The sequence below is a fragment of the Clinocottus analis genome, unplaced genomic scaffold (genome assembly GCF_023055335.1).
Source record: "Clinocottus analis isolate CAN_PGR_092001 unplaced genomic scaffold, fCliAna1.0.p SCAF_2, whole genome shotgun sequence".
NCBI lineage: Eukaryota > Metazoa > Chordata > Actinopteri > Perciformes > Cottidae > Clinocottus > Clinocottus analis.
Window position 1 is genome coordinate 15,961,433 of NW_027175931.1, and position 18,399 is coordinate 15,979,831.

Below are 18,399 nucleotides of genomic sequence, written 5' to 3' on the forward strand. Positions count from 1 at the left end.
TAAACATTCAACTGTTGGCCTCTAAACTCAGAGGAAGCTCAAGGCTGAGCGCGTGCACATGTCAAATAAGGCCGTAACATTTGATTTAGACATACTGTATTTATGGCGGATTTGGGTGGTGAAGGTTCTAGACATGTCTATTTTCTCTATTATATTTTTTTTCTCACGAAAATATTGACCACTTTGACAAGCATTCATCAAAATACAAAACAAAAGATAATATTTCCGTTGTAATATTTGCCTCTTTGTATTATCTGAATAATCTGTAAGGAGGAGTGTCTCATTCTCTTTATTGCAAAGCAGTTCCACCCGGGCATGTGTGCCAAATTTTAAGTTAATCGGACATAGGTGGCAAAAATGTATAACTTTTACATCCGAAGGGGGCGCTATCGATCTATTTCTTTCTGACTTTTGTCCAACACCCCAATCCGATTGGCATTTTCGTCAAATTTCACAAAGGTGTGGAAAATTTTGAATGGTTTTGGTTCTACAACAATTTATCTCAGATAGACTGTCAGATGCTGCTATGGGTTAGTAGGATCCTGGTCGATGGTCCTCTGCAAATATATCCAAACCTCGACTGAAAAGGCGTATTTTAGCAAATATTCATTGCTACATTTGGGTGTATTGTCCATAGCCACGTTGTTCTACCAGCTGCACGTGCCCGACACCACCTGCAGATGGATCACACACTTCCTGTCTGACAGGAAGCTCTGGTTCCTCTCTTGGCTGCGTTCTGTCAGCTCTGCTCTTCTCCCTGTACACCAACAGCTGCACTTCCAGTCACCAGTCAATCAAGCTCCTGAAGTTTGTTGACGACACATCATCCTTGTTGGACTCATCTGTGGTGGGGATGAGTCCAATGGTGCAGACCAAATAACTTGGAGATAACACTCTTAAGAATGCAGCTCTGTCTGCCTCTATCATATATACTTGTGTGACTCCCTGGTCATCGCTTCCTGGGCTGCACCATCACCCAGGACCCCAAGTGGGAACTAAACATCAGCTCTATCACCAAGACTTCATCATAACCTCCACTCTGCTGAGAGGGCGATCGGCGGCAATCTGCCATTGATCAGTACCAAAACCTCACGCCTACAGTCGGGCCCTTGAACGAGGCCTGGGGCCCCACTTACGGGACTCTGAGGTCCCCTGAACTATTACACACATTTACACATCCCTGCACAACTGTACACTTTTAATGAACACTTAAAAAACAGACCATTTGAACATTATTATTTAGAATTTTGTCGTCTTTATACTATTGCACTGTTCATTGTTATACACCAAAATAATTCCCTTGTCCGTGCACACACACTTGGCACTCTACCATTTCTGTTTCTGGTTCTGATATACCCGGCTCTAACCCTGGTTATGGTTTGAACCTTGCCAGTTGCCTTCAACAGGATCTGACTCTCACATGTAAAAAACTGCTAAAAGCTTTTATCCCCTTTACCATGATTAATCACACTGCAGTAGCTGTCAAATTTTTAATGAGGCGTGTTCGCATACATAGTACAGTTTGTCAGGGATGTAGTCCCCCCACACCTCCCCACACACACACATTCTCTCCCTCTTCCACTGTAGCCACCCTGTAGCCCGTGTGTTGTCTTATAAGCTGGGCCTAAGCCTTCAGAAGCAGGCCTGCACTCTGTCACCAGCCGACACGCTGTAACCGTACACTGGCCATAAACACTGGCGAGGCCTGGCCAGCAGGGACGGGAGAGCGAGTAGCGTAGGAGACATGGACGGCGACGGGGGAGGACTGGGAGGCAGGGCGGGCATTACGGAGAGAATTACAAGAGGGCTCGTGGTGTTATTTTTGGTGAAATGGGGAAGAGGCAGGTTAAGGACAGACGGGTTCCCGTGTCCGTGTGGCTGTCCTGGATATTCCCATGTCTTTCAGGGTTTGTAATGTGATTTTGTTTGGATCAGCGGCCTCGTAACACACAGGCACACACTCTCCCCCGTGTAATGGGTCCGCTCCTCTGGAGGACACTCTCCTTTCAAAGGGCTCCAGCAGGATTCCCTCACAGAACAACACTGTCTGCCTGCATCGTAATAAAAGCGATCTGCTTCATGTCACCAGCCTCTTTCTTTCTTTGTATTCCTCCCCACCCTTTTTTCTTTTTTTTTTCTCCCCCTGCTTATTTTCTTGCTTGTAGGCTAAGACGAAAGCCCCCTAGTTTTTTTAAGCTGTTTCTTATTCTAGTTCCTATTTGAAATGCCCTGACATCGTTAATGCAACACTGCGGCCAAATGCAACCCCGTGTACGTACGCTCCCTTCCTCTAACGCGCACGCACTCGTGCACAACGTGGCCCCATGTCTGGTCTTATTTCTAATCTCTCTTCGTGACTAAAGGGATTTTCTGCCAGCTCCCGGTCTCGGCTCAGCCTTTGTTAGATTTCTCCCAGTCTCGACAACGGAGATTTAAGAGCAGCCTTGAGTTGTGCAAAGTGACTTATAATTTCATTTTCTGAGGCAACTTTCAGAAGTAGCAAGCCAAATCCAGATTTGACGGCAGTTGCAATTGCTGTTTACGGGAAAAACCCGCCGCTGTCAGCGGTATTGTCATAGCCACATTATGGCCAAAGTCAATTTGTCCATTGTCTTGTCTGTTGTTGGGCCATACCACGTCCACACTGGTCTCCATACAGCCGCTTACCAGCACTGATAAAATATAGCTCTGACACGATGAGTCATCATTTCTTTGATGGAGCACAAAGAGAGCGGTTTTGAACCAAGCGCTTGTTTGTCTTGTTGTGTTGCCCATTAGGTAATATGCTAATTGTTTTCTTTCCACAAGAGGGCAATGACACATTCAGAAACAAGCTCGACCTCAAGCCGCTTTACTGCGGGGTGAAGTTTCAAGAATGATGCTGAGTGCTGCAAGGATACCAGACCAAACCAACACGTGAAGAGAAATCCTTGAGCAGGGGAAAGTCCCGTTCAGCGTTTAATGTTCTTATTGTTAGAAAATGATTTTGAGTTTCTCTCTCTCTCTCTCTCTCTCTCTCTGTGTGTGTGTGTGTGTGTGTGTGTGTGTGTGTGTGTGTGTGTGTGTGTGTGTGTGTGAATGCGCGTGCGTGCGTGTATACGTACTCCAGGTCTTGGTGAGTGAGGACTCGGACGGAGAAGGAGTGGTGGCTCACTTCCCAGCTCATGACAAACCCATATCCTGTATGCAATTCAACTCCAGTGGTAAGACACATTTTGTACTCAGACACGCGCACACATTTATTTTTGAGGAAAGAGCTGGAGCGCTCTATGCAAGTTCAGAAGGCATAGGAAACAGGGGAGAGATTACACTTCCATCCAAGTGTAACGTGGTGTGTGATTGGCTCACACAAGGCCTATTCTGGTTATTCCAGGCCAACTCACCTAAAGGCATTCACAGTGTGTGTATTTATACTGTGTTATACACAGTGAACATGTGTTTAACTTGCGTTTCCACAACACATTCCTTTACACCAACCTTAAGTGGTGGATACTGATGTCTCCGTAGTAATATACATCTCCTTGACGAGTATCACTAATACAACACGTTTAAACACAACGAGCTCCAAATCTACAAAATCAGCCTGGAAAAAAAAGACAAGAAAATCTAAAACGATCGCATGAGAGTTAATGGAGCAGAGCCAGATTGTTTTTGGACCCAAGCTTATTATTACTTAAATATATGATGTTCTTGAAATCAGTGTGCCGAAATCAAATGTTACACTTCTTTCTCATCGTAGTGTTTTACTCTCACTCTCTGAGCAATGCTGACCCCAAACATAAAGGGACAGTAGGGGCTTTGTAAGTGTGAACAGGCGACCTTGTCAGTCTGTGCGTGAGCTTGTCTATGTTACTTGTGTTTGTGTGTGTGTGTGTGTGTGTGTGTGTGTGTGTGTGTGTGTGTGTGTGTGTGTGTGTGTGTGCAGTTAATAAAGGAGCTGCTGAGAGATGACTCTCACCCCGTGACCTCCAAGCCCAAAGAATCCTTCACTTACTTAGACTTCTAACTGAACTCAGCAGCTCTGTCTGAGCTGGATCAGGATAATAATGGTTTGAATTTATAAAGTGCTTTTCTGAATACTTAAAGACACTTTACATAAGAATCATTCACACACTGATGGGAGGAGCTACCATGCAAGGTGCCACATCAGAATTGTCTAACTTTCATACACCGTAGTCGCATCTACGAGAGCAATATTAGGGTTAAGTGTCTTGCTCAATGACACATCAACCCTGGCTAGTGTTGACCCCTACTCAACCACTGCTCTACGGTCGCCCAAAGGATGATACTGCAGACCAAGGCAGACAGGACATGGCTGTCAAGAGCCCACCTACACCCACCTTTACCTCCCCAAAAAGCACACACAGAAGACAACCTTGCTCAGTTCAGCTAATGGCACAATTACCTGCTTTTAAAGTACAGTGAAGACGGAGGCTAGTTTGAATGTTTTCCATACCGATACCTTGAATTCAACTGCAAAACCACAATTATTCTATTTTTTATACTTTGTGTGAATGAAAACCTCACAGCCTGACACTAGACCCACTATGTTACAACACACACACACACACACACACACACACACACATACACAAAGGGAGCGAGACATCATTCTCAGCTTAGGTAGACATAACTCCACTATATCTTTACTCGCAAAATAGTTGTTTGCCTCTTTAATGGAGTTCAGCAGCTTTAATTTCTTTGCTGGCCGAATGCCGTGGCTCACACAGTCGCTTTGAAGCTCGGTGAATCCCTCTTAGCGTGATGTGTTGCAGATCCAGTCATTAACCCAAACAGTTGGAGCCGCCAACACTGCAGTGGCTTTCAAAAACATTTGATAAGTGGCCAGCTGTTGCCAAACCAACCAACATGAGTTGTAGGGAACATTAGGGGAGCCGATGAATCTGCATTTGTGCAGCGCAAACTGTAAATTACAATCAGCACAGGTTTTGAACGCGGAGTAAATCGCTTAGTTTGTTGTGGATGTACGAATAACAAGTGGCGTGGATGAAGCATGGACAACGTCACTGTCTGTAACTAATGAGGAAAATAGAAAGGTACTCGGTGCCATCACTGATATTTCTCTCTTTTTAAAAGTTTTTTCTCCCTTCACATCAAAGTTAGGTTCCTGCAGATCCCTCAGCATAGCACAACACATCCCCTATGACCTCTCCACAGCCATCATTGCATTGCAGCTGAAAACAGCACCACAAGTCGCCCCCCCCCCCTCCACTATTTCAGTCGGGGCGTGTAATGAGATTAGGACGAGTCACACAAGTGTAGAAACTCATCTTTCACACTGTTGTGATTGCAGGACTCTTTTCATCACTATTTATTCTTTTATTAATTTTCATTTCTGAGTGGCCTGCTGTGGATTGTCCCAGAATTAGAGGCCTCTTAATTTGATCAGAGACCAAATCCTGAGTGACGTGTTCACTGGTCTGGCTCTAAGTGAACTCTTTCCAAGGATTTAGGGGAAGTGGCTTTTTACTGAACTACCTCGCTGGGCCTTCTGAGGCTCCCTCAGTGGGCGAGCTCAACATGGCCGAAACTAGAAAGATATAGATTTAGCAGGAAACAATGATGTGTCTCAAACGGAGCATGGAAAACCCTGAAGTTTTGGCCGGGAAGAGTTATGTAAGAAACCCCAGAGTCCTGTGTGTGTTGGAGGCTCTACAGAGGGCGGCCCGGCGGCCGCCAGCTCTTGGTGTGCCGGCTGGCGCTTTGCGGCCCTTCGGTCGATCTGTGGATCTATTCCTAGTGGTGTAATTAGAGGGACGCAGATGAAGTGCAGTGGCAAGGCGCTCTCTTTAACAGCTGCAATGTGTGTGTGCTTGTTTTCTTTCACGTCTCGTCCTCTTCACCCGTCCTTAACGATCCTTGACTTGATTATTAGGTACGATGCCAAGGTCAAAATACACTGGCGTTAGGGTGGCGGAGACACTGTCCAACAACTCGTGCTTTAGTTTTGAGTGTGACTGGCACTAGATGGGGTGATTGATCCAGCAACCATGCCAGGCTCAAGTGCTGGGAGAAGTGTTCAGACCATATACATGGTCAAAGAAGCGTATTCTGAAACTTCAGTCCTATATTTATAACTTTACTTAAATTAAATGTAAAAGATGTACTTCAAAAACATATTCATTTTGAAGAACAGCTCATTTTAGAGCTAATTTATATAACTAGTGATGTTTTGACAATAAATAAGCTAACATTTTACTATGATGTTGTTTCTTACATTAGTTTATTTTGTCAGTAGTCTGTATGTTGAACACATCCCATTGAGTACTTGGGTAATATATTGTTGGGCATGGGTGTTCCACATTGAATTGAGCAAGTAGTGACCCGAGAATGAGTGAGTTCTGGTGCTGCCTGTACTTAGGCCATGAATGACTGTGATATATATTGTATTTAAACTAGAAGCAGTGTACTTCCACTCTGTTACTGTGAAGGATCTCTTGCCTTCACCCTCTTCACTCTCATTAAACACGACAGTCTGCCAAGGTGTGAGAATTTGCTTTCTGTGCAGCCGTTCTACGGGTCTGAATATGGAAGTTGTGAATACCCCATCAAAGCCAGGAGTAATGGCAGATGAATCAAGACTGAGTCTCTCCCCACACGGAACTGTCCCATAAACCATACCCCTGGTTTAGCAACAGGACGGTCTAATGAATAGCCTGGCCCGTCGAGCCTGAACACTGAGGCAGCTGTGCCGTGAAGGCAGCTCTCCGTGGTGTAATAACTCTGTCTCTCCATCCTACTGATGTGTGAAAGAAACCAGGCCGTCGCCGAAAAAAAAAAAATGGACCCACACGCACATGTTGAACACAAGGGGGAATTCCCACATGCAGGAAGCCCTGCTCGGCTACACATTTATAGCCACACATTCAGCATAGATTGAGCTGTATCTTCACACCAAGATAGTAATTAGCTCTCGCAGTCGGCTCTGACGTGATTTACACCAGCTGCTCTGCGGGGCTCTGTCACTACTTGACTGGGGCAGCACGGGCCGCATGTCCCCCTCCCAATTCTTCTTCCACTGCTGTAATGTTTGAACAGGGATCGCACGTTTTTAGTGACAGTCTGTGTTAAGGAAGTTGTCAAAGCCAGGGCTGGCACCTCAGCTGAAACAGCTCAGCCGTCTCCATGTTGAGAGCTGTGTGGAGGCAATAGGTGGGCTCTGAGTTTTGTTTTGAGAGCATTTTAAACCCATGTGTTGCCCTGATGCTTTCTTCAATAGTATTTGTTTGAGTCTGAATATCTGGTCAAGGCACTTGATACCAAACAGTGCAAGGAAGAAAGAATAGGTTTCATGGACACAATTTAGTAATATTGGTGAAATGTTGCATTGAATACATTTTAGTCATTCATTCTTTTAGTTTTTTATTTTGTTGTTGTTGTTAAACATTAAGGCCACTATATTCATGAAATGTCAGAGAGGCCAACTGCTCATGAAAAAGCAGCCACAAGTAAAAGGTGATAATCTCCATCCAATGAGAGCAAGAAACACCCAGCCCCATTTTAAGGGTAAGGGATATTAAACAGGTTTGTGTAGTTCAGTGTAACAAAGTAGAAACGAGGCTTCAGGAAAGCGTGAATGTAAAAAAAGTATTCATCTGGAAAAAGAAGCACAAAGTGGCTGCTCGGCCTTAGCTGAAGAGTGTGCTTGGGCTGGCCAGTGACTGTGACTCAGGGTGGAAAGCTTGGCCGAGAAAGACTCACCCTCTCTCCCCCTTTGCCCGACACTCACCAACACATCCGACACCCCGGCCGTGTGCAGTCATTCAGCCCACACAGCGGGAACACGCAACTCATTCAGAACTTTTTTACCGTATGTGTGTGTAGGTGGGCGGCTCTGTCGGGCTGAGCTGAGTTGCAACTTCGCCCTGGCTGCAGCGGCAAAGCAGTAACAGAGAGCTGGACTCACTTTGCTATCACAATTTCTCTTTTTTGTCTGTAGACAAATGGACAGCAATAGCATTTGATGTACCAAAGTTAGACTCAAAGTGGAAAAGCTTCCAGCAGACCACAAGCCTTGTGATGTTTATTACACCCCAAAATAAAAAAGGTGTTGCATAGAACACATTACTAGCTGACAACATAAACAGTGAGTAGGAGAAGAAAGACTAGTAGCCAATAGAATCAAGAGTTCATCCCCAAACTGTCTGGAGCGGCGGTGGTAGATTTTAACTTTACTATTTTTAAAATGAATAGAATATTATAAAGAGAATATTTCTGGACAAGCAGACATATCTGTAGCTCTGCCACAAAAAACAATACTCCAAAAGTAAACCAGAATCTAAATTTTCAAATATTGCAAGCGACATGTGGAGAGATGGTCCAGTTTCGCACTGGAACTCGAGCAGCAAGATCTTAATGCTCCTGATTTCTGTTCCTTTCTCCTCCTGCCGTTGCATCTCTTGTAGAGAGGACATGGCGCTTGGACACTTTGTAGAAGGTGTGGGGTATAATTGGACAGGGAATAAATAGACCAGGGACATAATTAAATCTGTTAGGGGTATTATTCCTCTAGTTTTTATTTTCGAACATTGGACTGCTTTTTGGGGGACTTGTCATATTCCAAAAGTCACCAAATTTTGCACGCTTGTCAGGCCCGGTGAAAATAGAGTATGAAATGGGCGTCAAATTTGTGTAAAAAAAAATGTCTCTCTAGCGCCCCGTAGAAGCTGGACCGGCAACGCCCCTCGCCCAGATTGTCTGATTGACTTGAAAAAATCTCACATGCCCAGCCCACTTGCTCTGCAAAAAAAGCCTCTCAGACCCATAACTTTATTGTTTACTATTCTGTCCTCATCAAACATTCCTTTTTCAGACTGGACAGATCTAGCAACAAAAAAAAAAGACCTGAAGCTGGATTTCTTTTGGTCTTATTGAACAAACTGTTCACTGAAACAGAGTACAGTACAGTAGAATAAATGTTACAGTACATTAACCAATAGTGTTTGGGGCCTTTATGGCCCCCTCCAGCACAGGGGACCAAACTTTTATTTGAAGCAGGCTAATATTAGAGAGGCCAGCGTTTCTAATCACAAAACTCTGTACTATGCTACTACTACTACCACGATACTCTCTAGTACTATGTAATATGTCCTTGCAGGCACACATATCCATATCTCTGCCTCAGTAAACACTATTGCATGCTGATGAGAACACAAACTGATCTAAAACAATAAACCAAGACTGAAGTATTGAACAATTCTCCAAAAAATATAAAATAACAAAAACTGCTTATATTCAATCAAATTAACCTTTCTAATGTGTTGCAGACACAATCTAACGCGTTTGCAGTTACGCTATCCAAACATGGAGGAAGTAGAAGCAATCAACTGCCTGCTCGTTAAAGCCCCAATGCTTTTCCACGAGGCGGTTGTGCACTACCCTAAATTACAGCAAGACACATGGATGGTGTCTTATTGTCTCTCACACACACACACACACACACACACACACACACACACACACACACACACACACACACACACACACACACACACACACACTGTTTCTTTCCTTTTTGATCAATGGACAATCAAAGCAGTGTGAAATCTTCTCTCCGACCGGTGGCTGTGAATGTTTAAAGGGATTTCATTCGTTAACAGAACGGAACACAACTCTGAAAAGTTTAAGAGACCATGTAAATGCAAGGGGCTTACGTCTCCAGCCTCAATGTCTGCCCGTTTGCTCAGAAAGGGGATTAGATCCTGATCACAGTCCCACATTCTTCATCAGGAGATTGTGCACGGGAGCAATTTGTTTTGGGGCTTTTTAAACATGGCCTCAAAAGAGGCCTGGTGTTAAAGTTCTCCCTAAGCTGCTGTGAGAACATGCTCGTCCCATGTTGGGGAGCCACGGAAAGAAAAACAAAGCAAACGTATTAGGATGCACTGGGAATTTGGATTAGTAGCAGTAAATTGGGCTTGTGGGCTCTGTTGGATGAAGTCTTGCAGGTGAAGTTGGAACAGAGGTTTCCTTTAGTTGTGCAGCCCGTTCCTCCTGAGTTCTATTGGACGGCCTCCAGGCGTATAGCTGAATGAAAATCTGTCTCTTTAAAACGGATCCAGCAGGAAGTGTGCAAATATGTAAATGCACCATAAAACAGACTTAAGTTGTGTGTTTTCCACTTAAGGTGATGAAAGAACAGGCCTGGAGCTCTGCCTTCAGAACAGTCACGCTTTGTGAGCTTGACCGCTACGGTGCCAGACTCTTGTGTGTCGGCGAAACTTAAAAGTCGGCCGGGTTTTGCCTGCTTTAAAAGAGCCGGCGTTGCAGCAAAGTAATACCAAACTAGCGGCAGCTTCCCAGCTAGGTTGGCCACACACACACATACACACACACACCTTTTTTCATATCTTTTAATATCTAAGTGCTTACAGGTGGTCTGCCTGTGAAGCGTGTAGAAAAACACAACCCTCGGTTTCAGCCCGCTGTACATCAAATGAACCGTAAGCACCTTTCCCCCTCTTCTCCTCTGTTGTTTTCTGTTTTCCTTTGCTGCCTTACTCCCCCTCCTCTCTGGCCTTCTTTACTCCTTTTCTTCCTCTATTGAAGGAAGACTGGATGAGTTTTAAAACACCTTCCTTCTTCTGTGAGGGACTGTGCCAGTATTTAAGTTACTTTTGACCATTTTCATACCTTAAACAAATGTAGCGAGCAGGCTGAAAGCCGTGAGTTGCTGCTCTCTCTGGCTGAAAGTCTTGTACCGTGCCTCATCATCATTGGGGGGTCCTCTGCCACGCCTCAGCCTCACTGTGCGACAGTATTCTGGGGTAATTATACGTCCCTAAAGGAAGCCACGGTGTCGGTCGGCTTCCGTGCACCGCTTCTCTGGCAAGGCCGCGCTCGCTGTGCAGATCAGTCAGACAGACTTGAATTTTGATAAAACAGAATAATGAAACATTTTATCTTTGGGCTGCTGGAATATTTGTGGTTTGAGCTGACGTAGCTTGCTCCTCGATTGTACAGACAACTTTCAACTTTTCCAGTTTGACAGTGAGCAGCTTTGGAACATTACCCAGCATGCATCGCCAAAACTCGAATGTTTTAAATGTATTGATTGGTTTCTCAAGTGTTGTTCTAGAAGTCTGTACGTTTTATGTGTTTGTGTGTAAACTCATGAATTTGATGAGTGGGCTGCTCTTGTGCTTTCGCCCGTTTTGAGATGTGTCTGGCAGAAACAAAAGTTAGTGATGAAGCGGATAATAATCCCATAATCTCATTGCAATTGACCAGCTTCTCTGACGGTGGAATCAGTCTATCAGGCACTTTCTCGCCCAGAAAGTCTCAGACACGACAAATATAGACATAAAGATAATAACACGTGCAAACTTGAGTAGAACGAAGAGTAAAACCAGTTTGTGCTGATAATTCCTTGGAGGGATGTGTAATTAGTCTGACTGCAGCCGCTCTCTGCCATTAGAAGTGGTTGTCTTCGGCGTGTTGGCATCGGACTGATGCCCGCCCTGCTGCCCAGTGGAAATAAAAGTGCTGGTCTATATTAGTGTGGTGCTGCGGCGGTGAGAGGATGAGCAGTGCGCTCGGCTCCTTCAATTAGCACTGTAGCCGGTAGTCACTTTAGCACTGGTTAAGAACCAGAACACATGCCCATGAATCATTGACTGAACTTATGTAACCATCTGATTATTGTCCAGCTTTTAGGCCCGGCTCCCGGCTCTCCGCTGAGCAAAGGTCCCTCGAGGTCCCACGACCGCTTTTAACCTGTTTATTAAAAATAATGGTGGAATACAGTTTTCATCAATAGACTCAGATGGATCGGAGGGTGGTGGAGGGTCGGTGTCAGCCGGTTGGGCGGTGGGAGGAATGTGGGTAAAGTGATTCTTAGGTGGTCATAGTTCCCATGGCAACTCTAAACATTTTGGTTCAGTGCACAGTTTAGTTGTGTATATAGAATGCAGAGTGAATCTGTAATGTATATGTCCGGCATATGTGTAAATGTACACACACACACTCAGGTCACCCCCCCCCCCCTCCTCTCACCACCACACACACACACACACACACACACTAAATTGGCAGCTCTGAAGACAAAGCTTCATCTTACGATGGGTACTCTTTCATTTGTGCGTTGGGCTCATTTGCTCTGAAGTTTATGCGTCTTGGTAACAGTAAGTCCCCTAAGAACTCCATCTTGTAAGCTTTATGCCCTCCACATGGTTATAATTTAAGATTTTCCTGATTTTCAAAGCTTTTTTTTAGCCTAGTGTTGTTAATTAAAAAGTGGACTAGTTTTGTTGTGGCCTTTTGTGTTGCCAAGTAGGGAAATCACCGCCCTCTTTGTTGCTCTCTCTCTCTCTCTCTCTCTCTCTCCCTCTCTCTCTCTCGCTCTCTCTCTCTCTCTCTCTCTCTCTCTCTCTCTCTCTCTCTCTCTCTCTCTCTCTCTCTCTCGCTCTCTCTCTCTCTTTCTCGTCCCATCTGCCTTTGTCAAGAATAAAGCTACCCCGACCACTTTGTAAATGAAACATCCTCCCACTATTAATGGGATTGAGCAGATGTTTTCTGTTTGGCTGGTCAGAGATGGGACAGTAAAGCCTGCAGCAAAACAAAACATTTTTTTTTTGGAGAAGGGGGGTTGGAAGAAAAAAGAACGCAAAAGCAGATATTTATGGAAATGATTATATCACTTCCCTCATGTCCCATACGGACGCATGTCTCGCACACATGGCAAATTAGAGGTCATCCCTTCCAGTGTAGCGCATGTCTAAGTGTGTGTGCCAGCGATTTTGGTACTAAAACATCGTAAATAACGCTGTAACCCTTGGGACGAGGTGTTATAAATAGGACGTGTCAAACCCTGCTCGGGCCAGCCTCTGGTTTCCCTGAAACCCTCTCTTTTCACCCGCCGAGCAGCTCAGCTCCTTTTTAATTTGGCCATCCTGCGGGCTAACCGACTGACGCCTCTCGGCGAGGGCCTCTGTATTTCAACAAGGCCACAAAAGCCCCAGTCCTCGGGCACTCGTGCTCACGAAGCTCTCCAGATTTTCTGAGCTGTTGCTTTTTTGGAGCCCAGACTCAACCATCAGCAGAAGAGACGCACCGGCCGCTGCCAGAACACAGCGGCCAAGTCTCATCTGTCAGAAAACCCAGGGGCCAGACTCCAGCCACCGGGTGGGCGGGGCCCGACCAAAACAGAGAGAGGAAAGGAGGAAAGAAAGAAAGAAAGAAAGTGGAGTGTGGGGGAGAGAGGGTTCAAGAGCGAGAGGAAGCTCCCAGATAAACAGACCGCAGCGCCTCAACTCCTAATCACCCTGCGCTTCCGTTTCCAGACTCTATAATTAGAAGGGCCCCGTCCCTTTTTTCTCTGTATTCCCAGTTGACGCAAATGCTTCTTGTGGCTTGGCACCTCGTTTGGGCGTGGGTTTTCAAGAGTTTACAGGCCCTGGGCCTTAGCTCTCTGGCTTTCTGGGCGCTCTGATACGGCATGAATAGCTAACCACTGTCTTAATGCACACTTTACTTGGCCTCTCTTCAGCTCTCCTTCCTCCACCTACAATGATCTGCATGACCCCACCGCTCACTACCTCCCGCATTCCACTCCATCATCTTTAAATCTATAACTGTTCTTTAGTCAAACACTAGTCTTGAAGAAAAAAAAAAACCTTTCAACTCTGAATGAATGTGCAACATTTTGTCTCACACTTGGCTTCTTTTCTTTCCACAGAGGGAGTGTTTTCCATCTTCCTCGCACGTGTTGCTGAACCCTTTTAATCTCATGCCATTCCAGCCTCCTCTTTTCACATTTGACATGCCACCCAATAAAGCCCGGCCACTAATTAAAACCCACTGCAGCCTTCACTTTAAAGATTCCGCAGGGAAAAACTTGGCATAAAAATGACTAATTTCTTTAATATCATGAATGTCTGGAGCTCGTCAAAAAGACAGAGGTTTGGACTTTTTTTTCAAACCTTACACTCTGTATCACTGATGGCTTTCCAACATTTTTAGTTGCTGCCCATTCTACGGGTTTGTTTGTAACATCTCAAAGGGCTTCTGGGATGGGTTTTGGGTTGCGCTTGAAGAGCAGTGCTGCGTTTTTCCAAACCGAACCAGTTTAGATCTGGGTTTGTTCTGGTGTGGTTTGTTGAGCATGTTGTTTATGGTGAGGGCCTATAATTTCTGGAGTTTGATGAGCTTCAAATAAAACGGGACCAAATGAATGGGCATGTCAGTGGGGGTTACACACTTTGGGGGTGAATCTCAGTGTGCACAGACAAACACACACATCCATGACCATACATGAATGTATGAATACATACATTTTCTCTTCTACAGACACTCATCATCTTGTCTGTCCTTGAGGAAGCACGCGACTCGCTCCATGCTTTTAACCAGACCGAGCTATCATGCTAGGAAAGGCTGCATTTTACGACATGGACAAACGATAGCTGGTTGGGTTTAATGGGCTGGTTTTGTTTGCTTTAAATGCAGTGTAATCCTGTCATGCTGTCTAGCATGTATCCAGCACAGTTGGTAGTGTTGGCTCCCTTTGTGTGTGAGCCATCAGAGGGAAATACGGTCAAGGTATTTTGGTTGGCTTGACTTTGTATCAGTTTACCAGTAAACCAGAGGCGACTTCTAAACACAATTGTTTTCTCTGAGCTCTGCAGTATAAAATGTATCAAAAGAGTTCTACTGAAAAATCTGGAGCAGCAAACTCATTTATAAGAGACCATTTGAGGATTCACCTCTCAAATGATTGGAAACTGCCATTTGAAGACAGTATGGAGAACACCCTTTATATTTCCTCACAATTTTTAGAAAATGTCATGCAATCTGAAACTGTCTTCAATCATTGTGATTTGGGTCCTCGAGCACAATATTTACATGATTAAGAAAGGCCAAGTCTTCTTTATGTTTTGTTCTCTAATCTGGTGGAGTTCTACAATTGATTGGTCCTACATTTCCCACAATACTACTCAGGAGCATCTTTCATTACAACCTCCCTGCCTGATAAATGGCCACATCTTTCAAACTCTACTGACCCAGTTTGTGACACAAGCTTTCTGTTATGAATTCGTAGTCCAAAATGAAGATGACCTGTTGATGTCAACAATGGTCATCTTGACAAAATACAACATTCAGTCTTTATTGTGGAATGGGAACACATTTTCAGTCTGACTGTGGTAATTGTAGAACCTATTAGTACTAATATTTGTTTAAATTATAACAAAGATGACCCCTTAATGTAATATCAGTCTTGTGCATAATGTGATGAGCTTATAAATTCTGAAAAACATATTAAATTATTACTTAAGCAAAAATATGTTGAGTGATTTTATTTTTACAAAGCAACTGGACAATGTTTTTTTCAATCACCCCGATGTTCTCCTGACCAATTTTCTTTGTAAAGACGTGGACATCCATATTTATTCAGCAAAAAAGAATAGATTCATTCATACATTTTCGTCAATTTAGGTTGTTGCCGTGGCTCTCGTGACAGCTCTCGTCTGCAACTACACTGTAATTGTTAGCAGGTAGCTTTTGTTAGCATTAGTGGTACAAAGGATTATAAAACACGGTTCGGATCAGCACAACAAAAAAAAGAGCAAAATATAATATATAGATCCATGATCGTGTTTTTTTGTGCAGCCGATACTAATTACAGATCATTAATATTATATATATTAACAGAAACAGATCCTTTGTTGTCTAGTTACAGCAGCTGGACTACCAAAATCTATCAGCCTAAAAACTCTTTTTTCTTAGTTCTACTTTACCTTCCTTACTCATTTCCACTGAACAGCCTAAACCCAATGGAACTGACTGGATCCTCTGTCCGTTAGCGGTGCTGCTCTCAGTTTAAACACAGGCTGATTGTTTACATGTAAGAATATCACAGATCGGCAAACAGATAGCATGAATGCTGATGTTCTAATCACATATTTAAATGTGTATTTTTAGGTAAACTTTATTTTAAAATTGTGCTGGTTAATGTTAAAAAGTGTAATTAAACCCTGCGGGGTAGATCAGTATGGATCAGGGATCGACAGTGGTGTCAATGGTTACAGCCCTCTCGTTAGCATGACGTTAGCCGGCACGGCTTGGATCACTTCACAGGCTCTATAATAATTTAACGTGAGTACTCAAATGTTGAAATTACTTCAGATACACATCTCTGCGATAAGCCATGATCATTAGTCACAGTTGGTTAACCTGAGCTGAAGCTGAGTGCTTACCTGTTACCTGTTACTAGTCAATTCCATATCGGTCTTAAAATCCGACTGGGCTGTAAGCTGTCTCCTTCTTTCAAACGCATCTCCATCATTGAGCTGTGCTTCATCATGTCTCTTCTCTTGGGTAGAATCCAACGTTGTCTCCGTTGATCCAGTTGGTTTGCTTGTTTCCATGCCACACTATGCTGTGTTTGAGTGCCATCAAAACAAAAACATTAATTTACAAGTATAATTGGAATTGGGTACAGTAAATATATTACACATGTTTTAGTTATAGACCACTAACAATTACTCAATGAAACATGTAGAGAAGCATGTAATAAATAAAGCAAACAACACATTCATGTGAAACACTACACACACAAAACTCTAAATTCAAAGCACAATAAATTATATTAGACAACATGCACAGTAACAGTTGGGATGATGATGATGATGATGATGATGATGATGATGATAACAAGTACATTTTGATGACCCTAATGTTGATAACGGTTTGTTTATTGTAGGAATGCTGCTGGTGACTGCCGACACTCTGGGCCACGATTTTCACGTTTTCCAGATTCTCACCCACCCATGGGAGTCCTCACAGAGCGCCGTCCACCATCTCTACACCCTGCATCGTGGGGAAACTGAGGCCAAGGTCTGAAGCCCACACACACACACACACACACACACACACACACACACACACACACACACGAATATGACATCGAGTTGAAGTACTTGGGTATTCAAATGGGATCATATAAAACAGAAAAAATTTAAACAACATCCAGGTTGTAAAAACAAAATATTGGCATTTAAGTATGTTTAATTAAACATACAGTACAACCCATTTCCAATGTTGGTCCTTTCACATAAGACAAAACGCTCCTCTGCTACTAAACTGTCAGTGATCCCATGGAGCCCACACTGTCATGAATTGCGCTCCCGGCTACATTTTAGTAAAAAAGAAAAAATAGCTTTCAAAGAGAAGAAGACAGAAAGGTGTTGTAATGTCAAACCGATTCAGATGTAAAAAACAACAACAATGATAGCAGCCATAGTCTACAGATCACAATGTAAAAGGGAACCACCACACTGGGAGATAAAGAAAGAAGACAATGACATTAAGGAACAATTTTGTTCCTGCAAAGCCGGGTAGACCTTTATTTACTGTGACAATTATCAAAAAACAAAAGCATTTATTTGCATTCATGACTTGCATCTTCTTTATTTATTTTTGGTTTTTGATTGACCTCATGCTGCCCAGACTGGGAGAGCCGTAAGACGCCCAGGTCTGAACTACGCCGTCTGGGAGAGATTTAAAGAGCAGCACCTGTGTGCGGCAGTGATAATGCAAAAAAAAATTGCAGTTAACGCATGATCAAATAATTAACGCTGTTAAAGGATTGCCGTGTTAACAATGCGTTAACGCGTTAATTTGCCCAGCCCTAGTAGAAATGTAACCTTTCAGAAATGTATATCTGCTTCTAACCTCTCCGGCTAACGACTCACTGCTGCACAACGTTCAAACACGACCAGCCCCCTTTACTAAACCAGCCTGAACAGGAAGAACATGTGAGCCTCTGTGGAGCTGACATGGACAGTTGTCTGACCCCGGTCGGAGCGCAGATGCTTATCTATGATTGGCCAATGTGCGTTCAAGGGGCGGAACTTAGATGGAGATTCAATTAGGATACGAAGGAAATACGGTAGAACGAGCTGAATACAGTGGTGATGGGTTTACAGAGCAAATACCCAGAAATACTCTCCAATTCTTGGAGTGTTTTTGAATGAAGGTCAACACGTAGCACTCTGATTATTAGCTGGCACTTAAGTTTACAATAAGACTTTAATCCACCATGTGCTGCTATTTGAACACCGTCACTGAGTAAAGGACCAGTAGCCAAATGGCTTTTATTTTAGCACGACCAAAGCCTCTCTGGTCTGGTTAGGCAAACAGCTTCCTCTTCCTCCTCAACACAGCAAACCCACATGCTGCTGGACGTTTTGTTCCAGACAGCTAATTGAATTAGTTGTGTGGAAGTCGACATAGAGCAAGTGTGTTTTTCTCAGGAGGGATTCATCTCCAAAGGGTGCCTTATTTCCTGTCACTAGTAGAAGAACAAAAGCTATTTCTCTTAAAAGTATTGTTGCAGCGTTTTTCTACAATTCATTTCCTTCCAAACCATTCCGTCACCAACGC

The 18,399-nt window shown here is 43.8% G+C and overlaps 1 protein-coding gene across 2 annotated transcripts in view; it reads left to right on the forward strand.

Annotated features, from left to right (window-relative positions):
• The window catches only part of bcas3 (BCAS3 microtubule associated cell migration factor), a 305,557-nt gene that overhangs the window by 48,301 nt on the left and 238,857 nt on the right, over window positions 1-18,399 (forward strand). For both annotated transcript variants that reach the window (XM_068585216.1, XM_068585217.1), the window contains exons 13-14: window positions 3,110-3,203; window positions 16,718-16,851. In XM_068585216.1, the coding sequence (XP_068441317.1) occupies window positions 3,110-3,203; window positions 16,718-16,851 (228 nt within the window). The remainder of the gene's footprint in view (window positions 1-3,109; window positions 3,204-16,717; window positions 16,852-18,399) is intronic.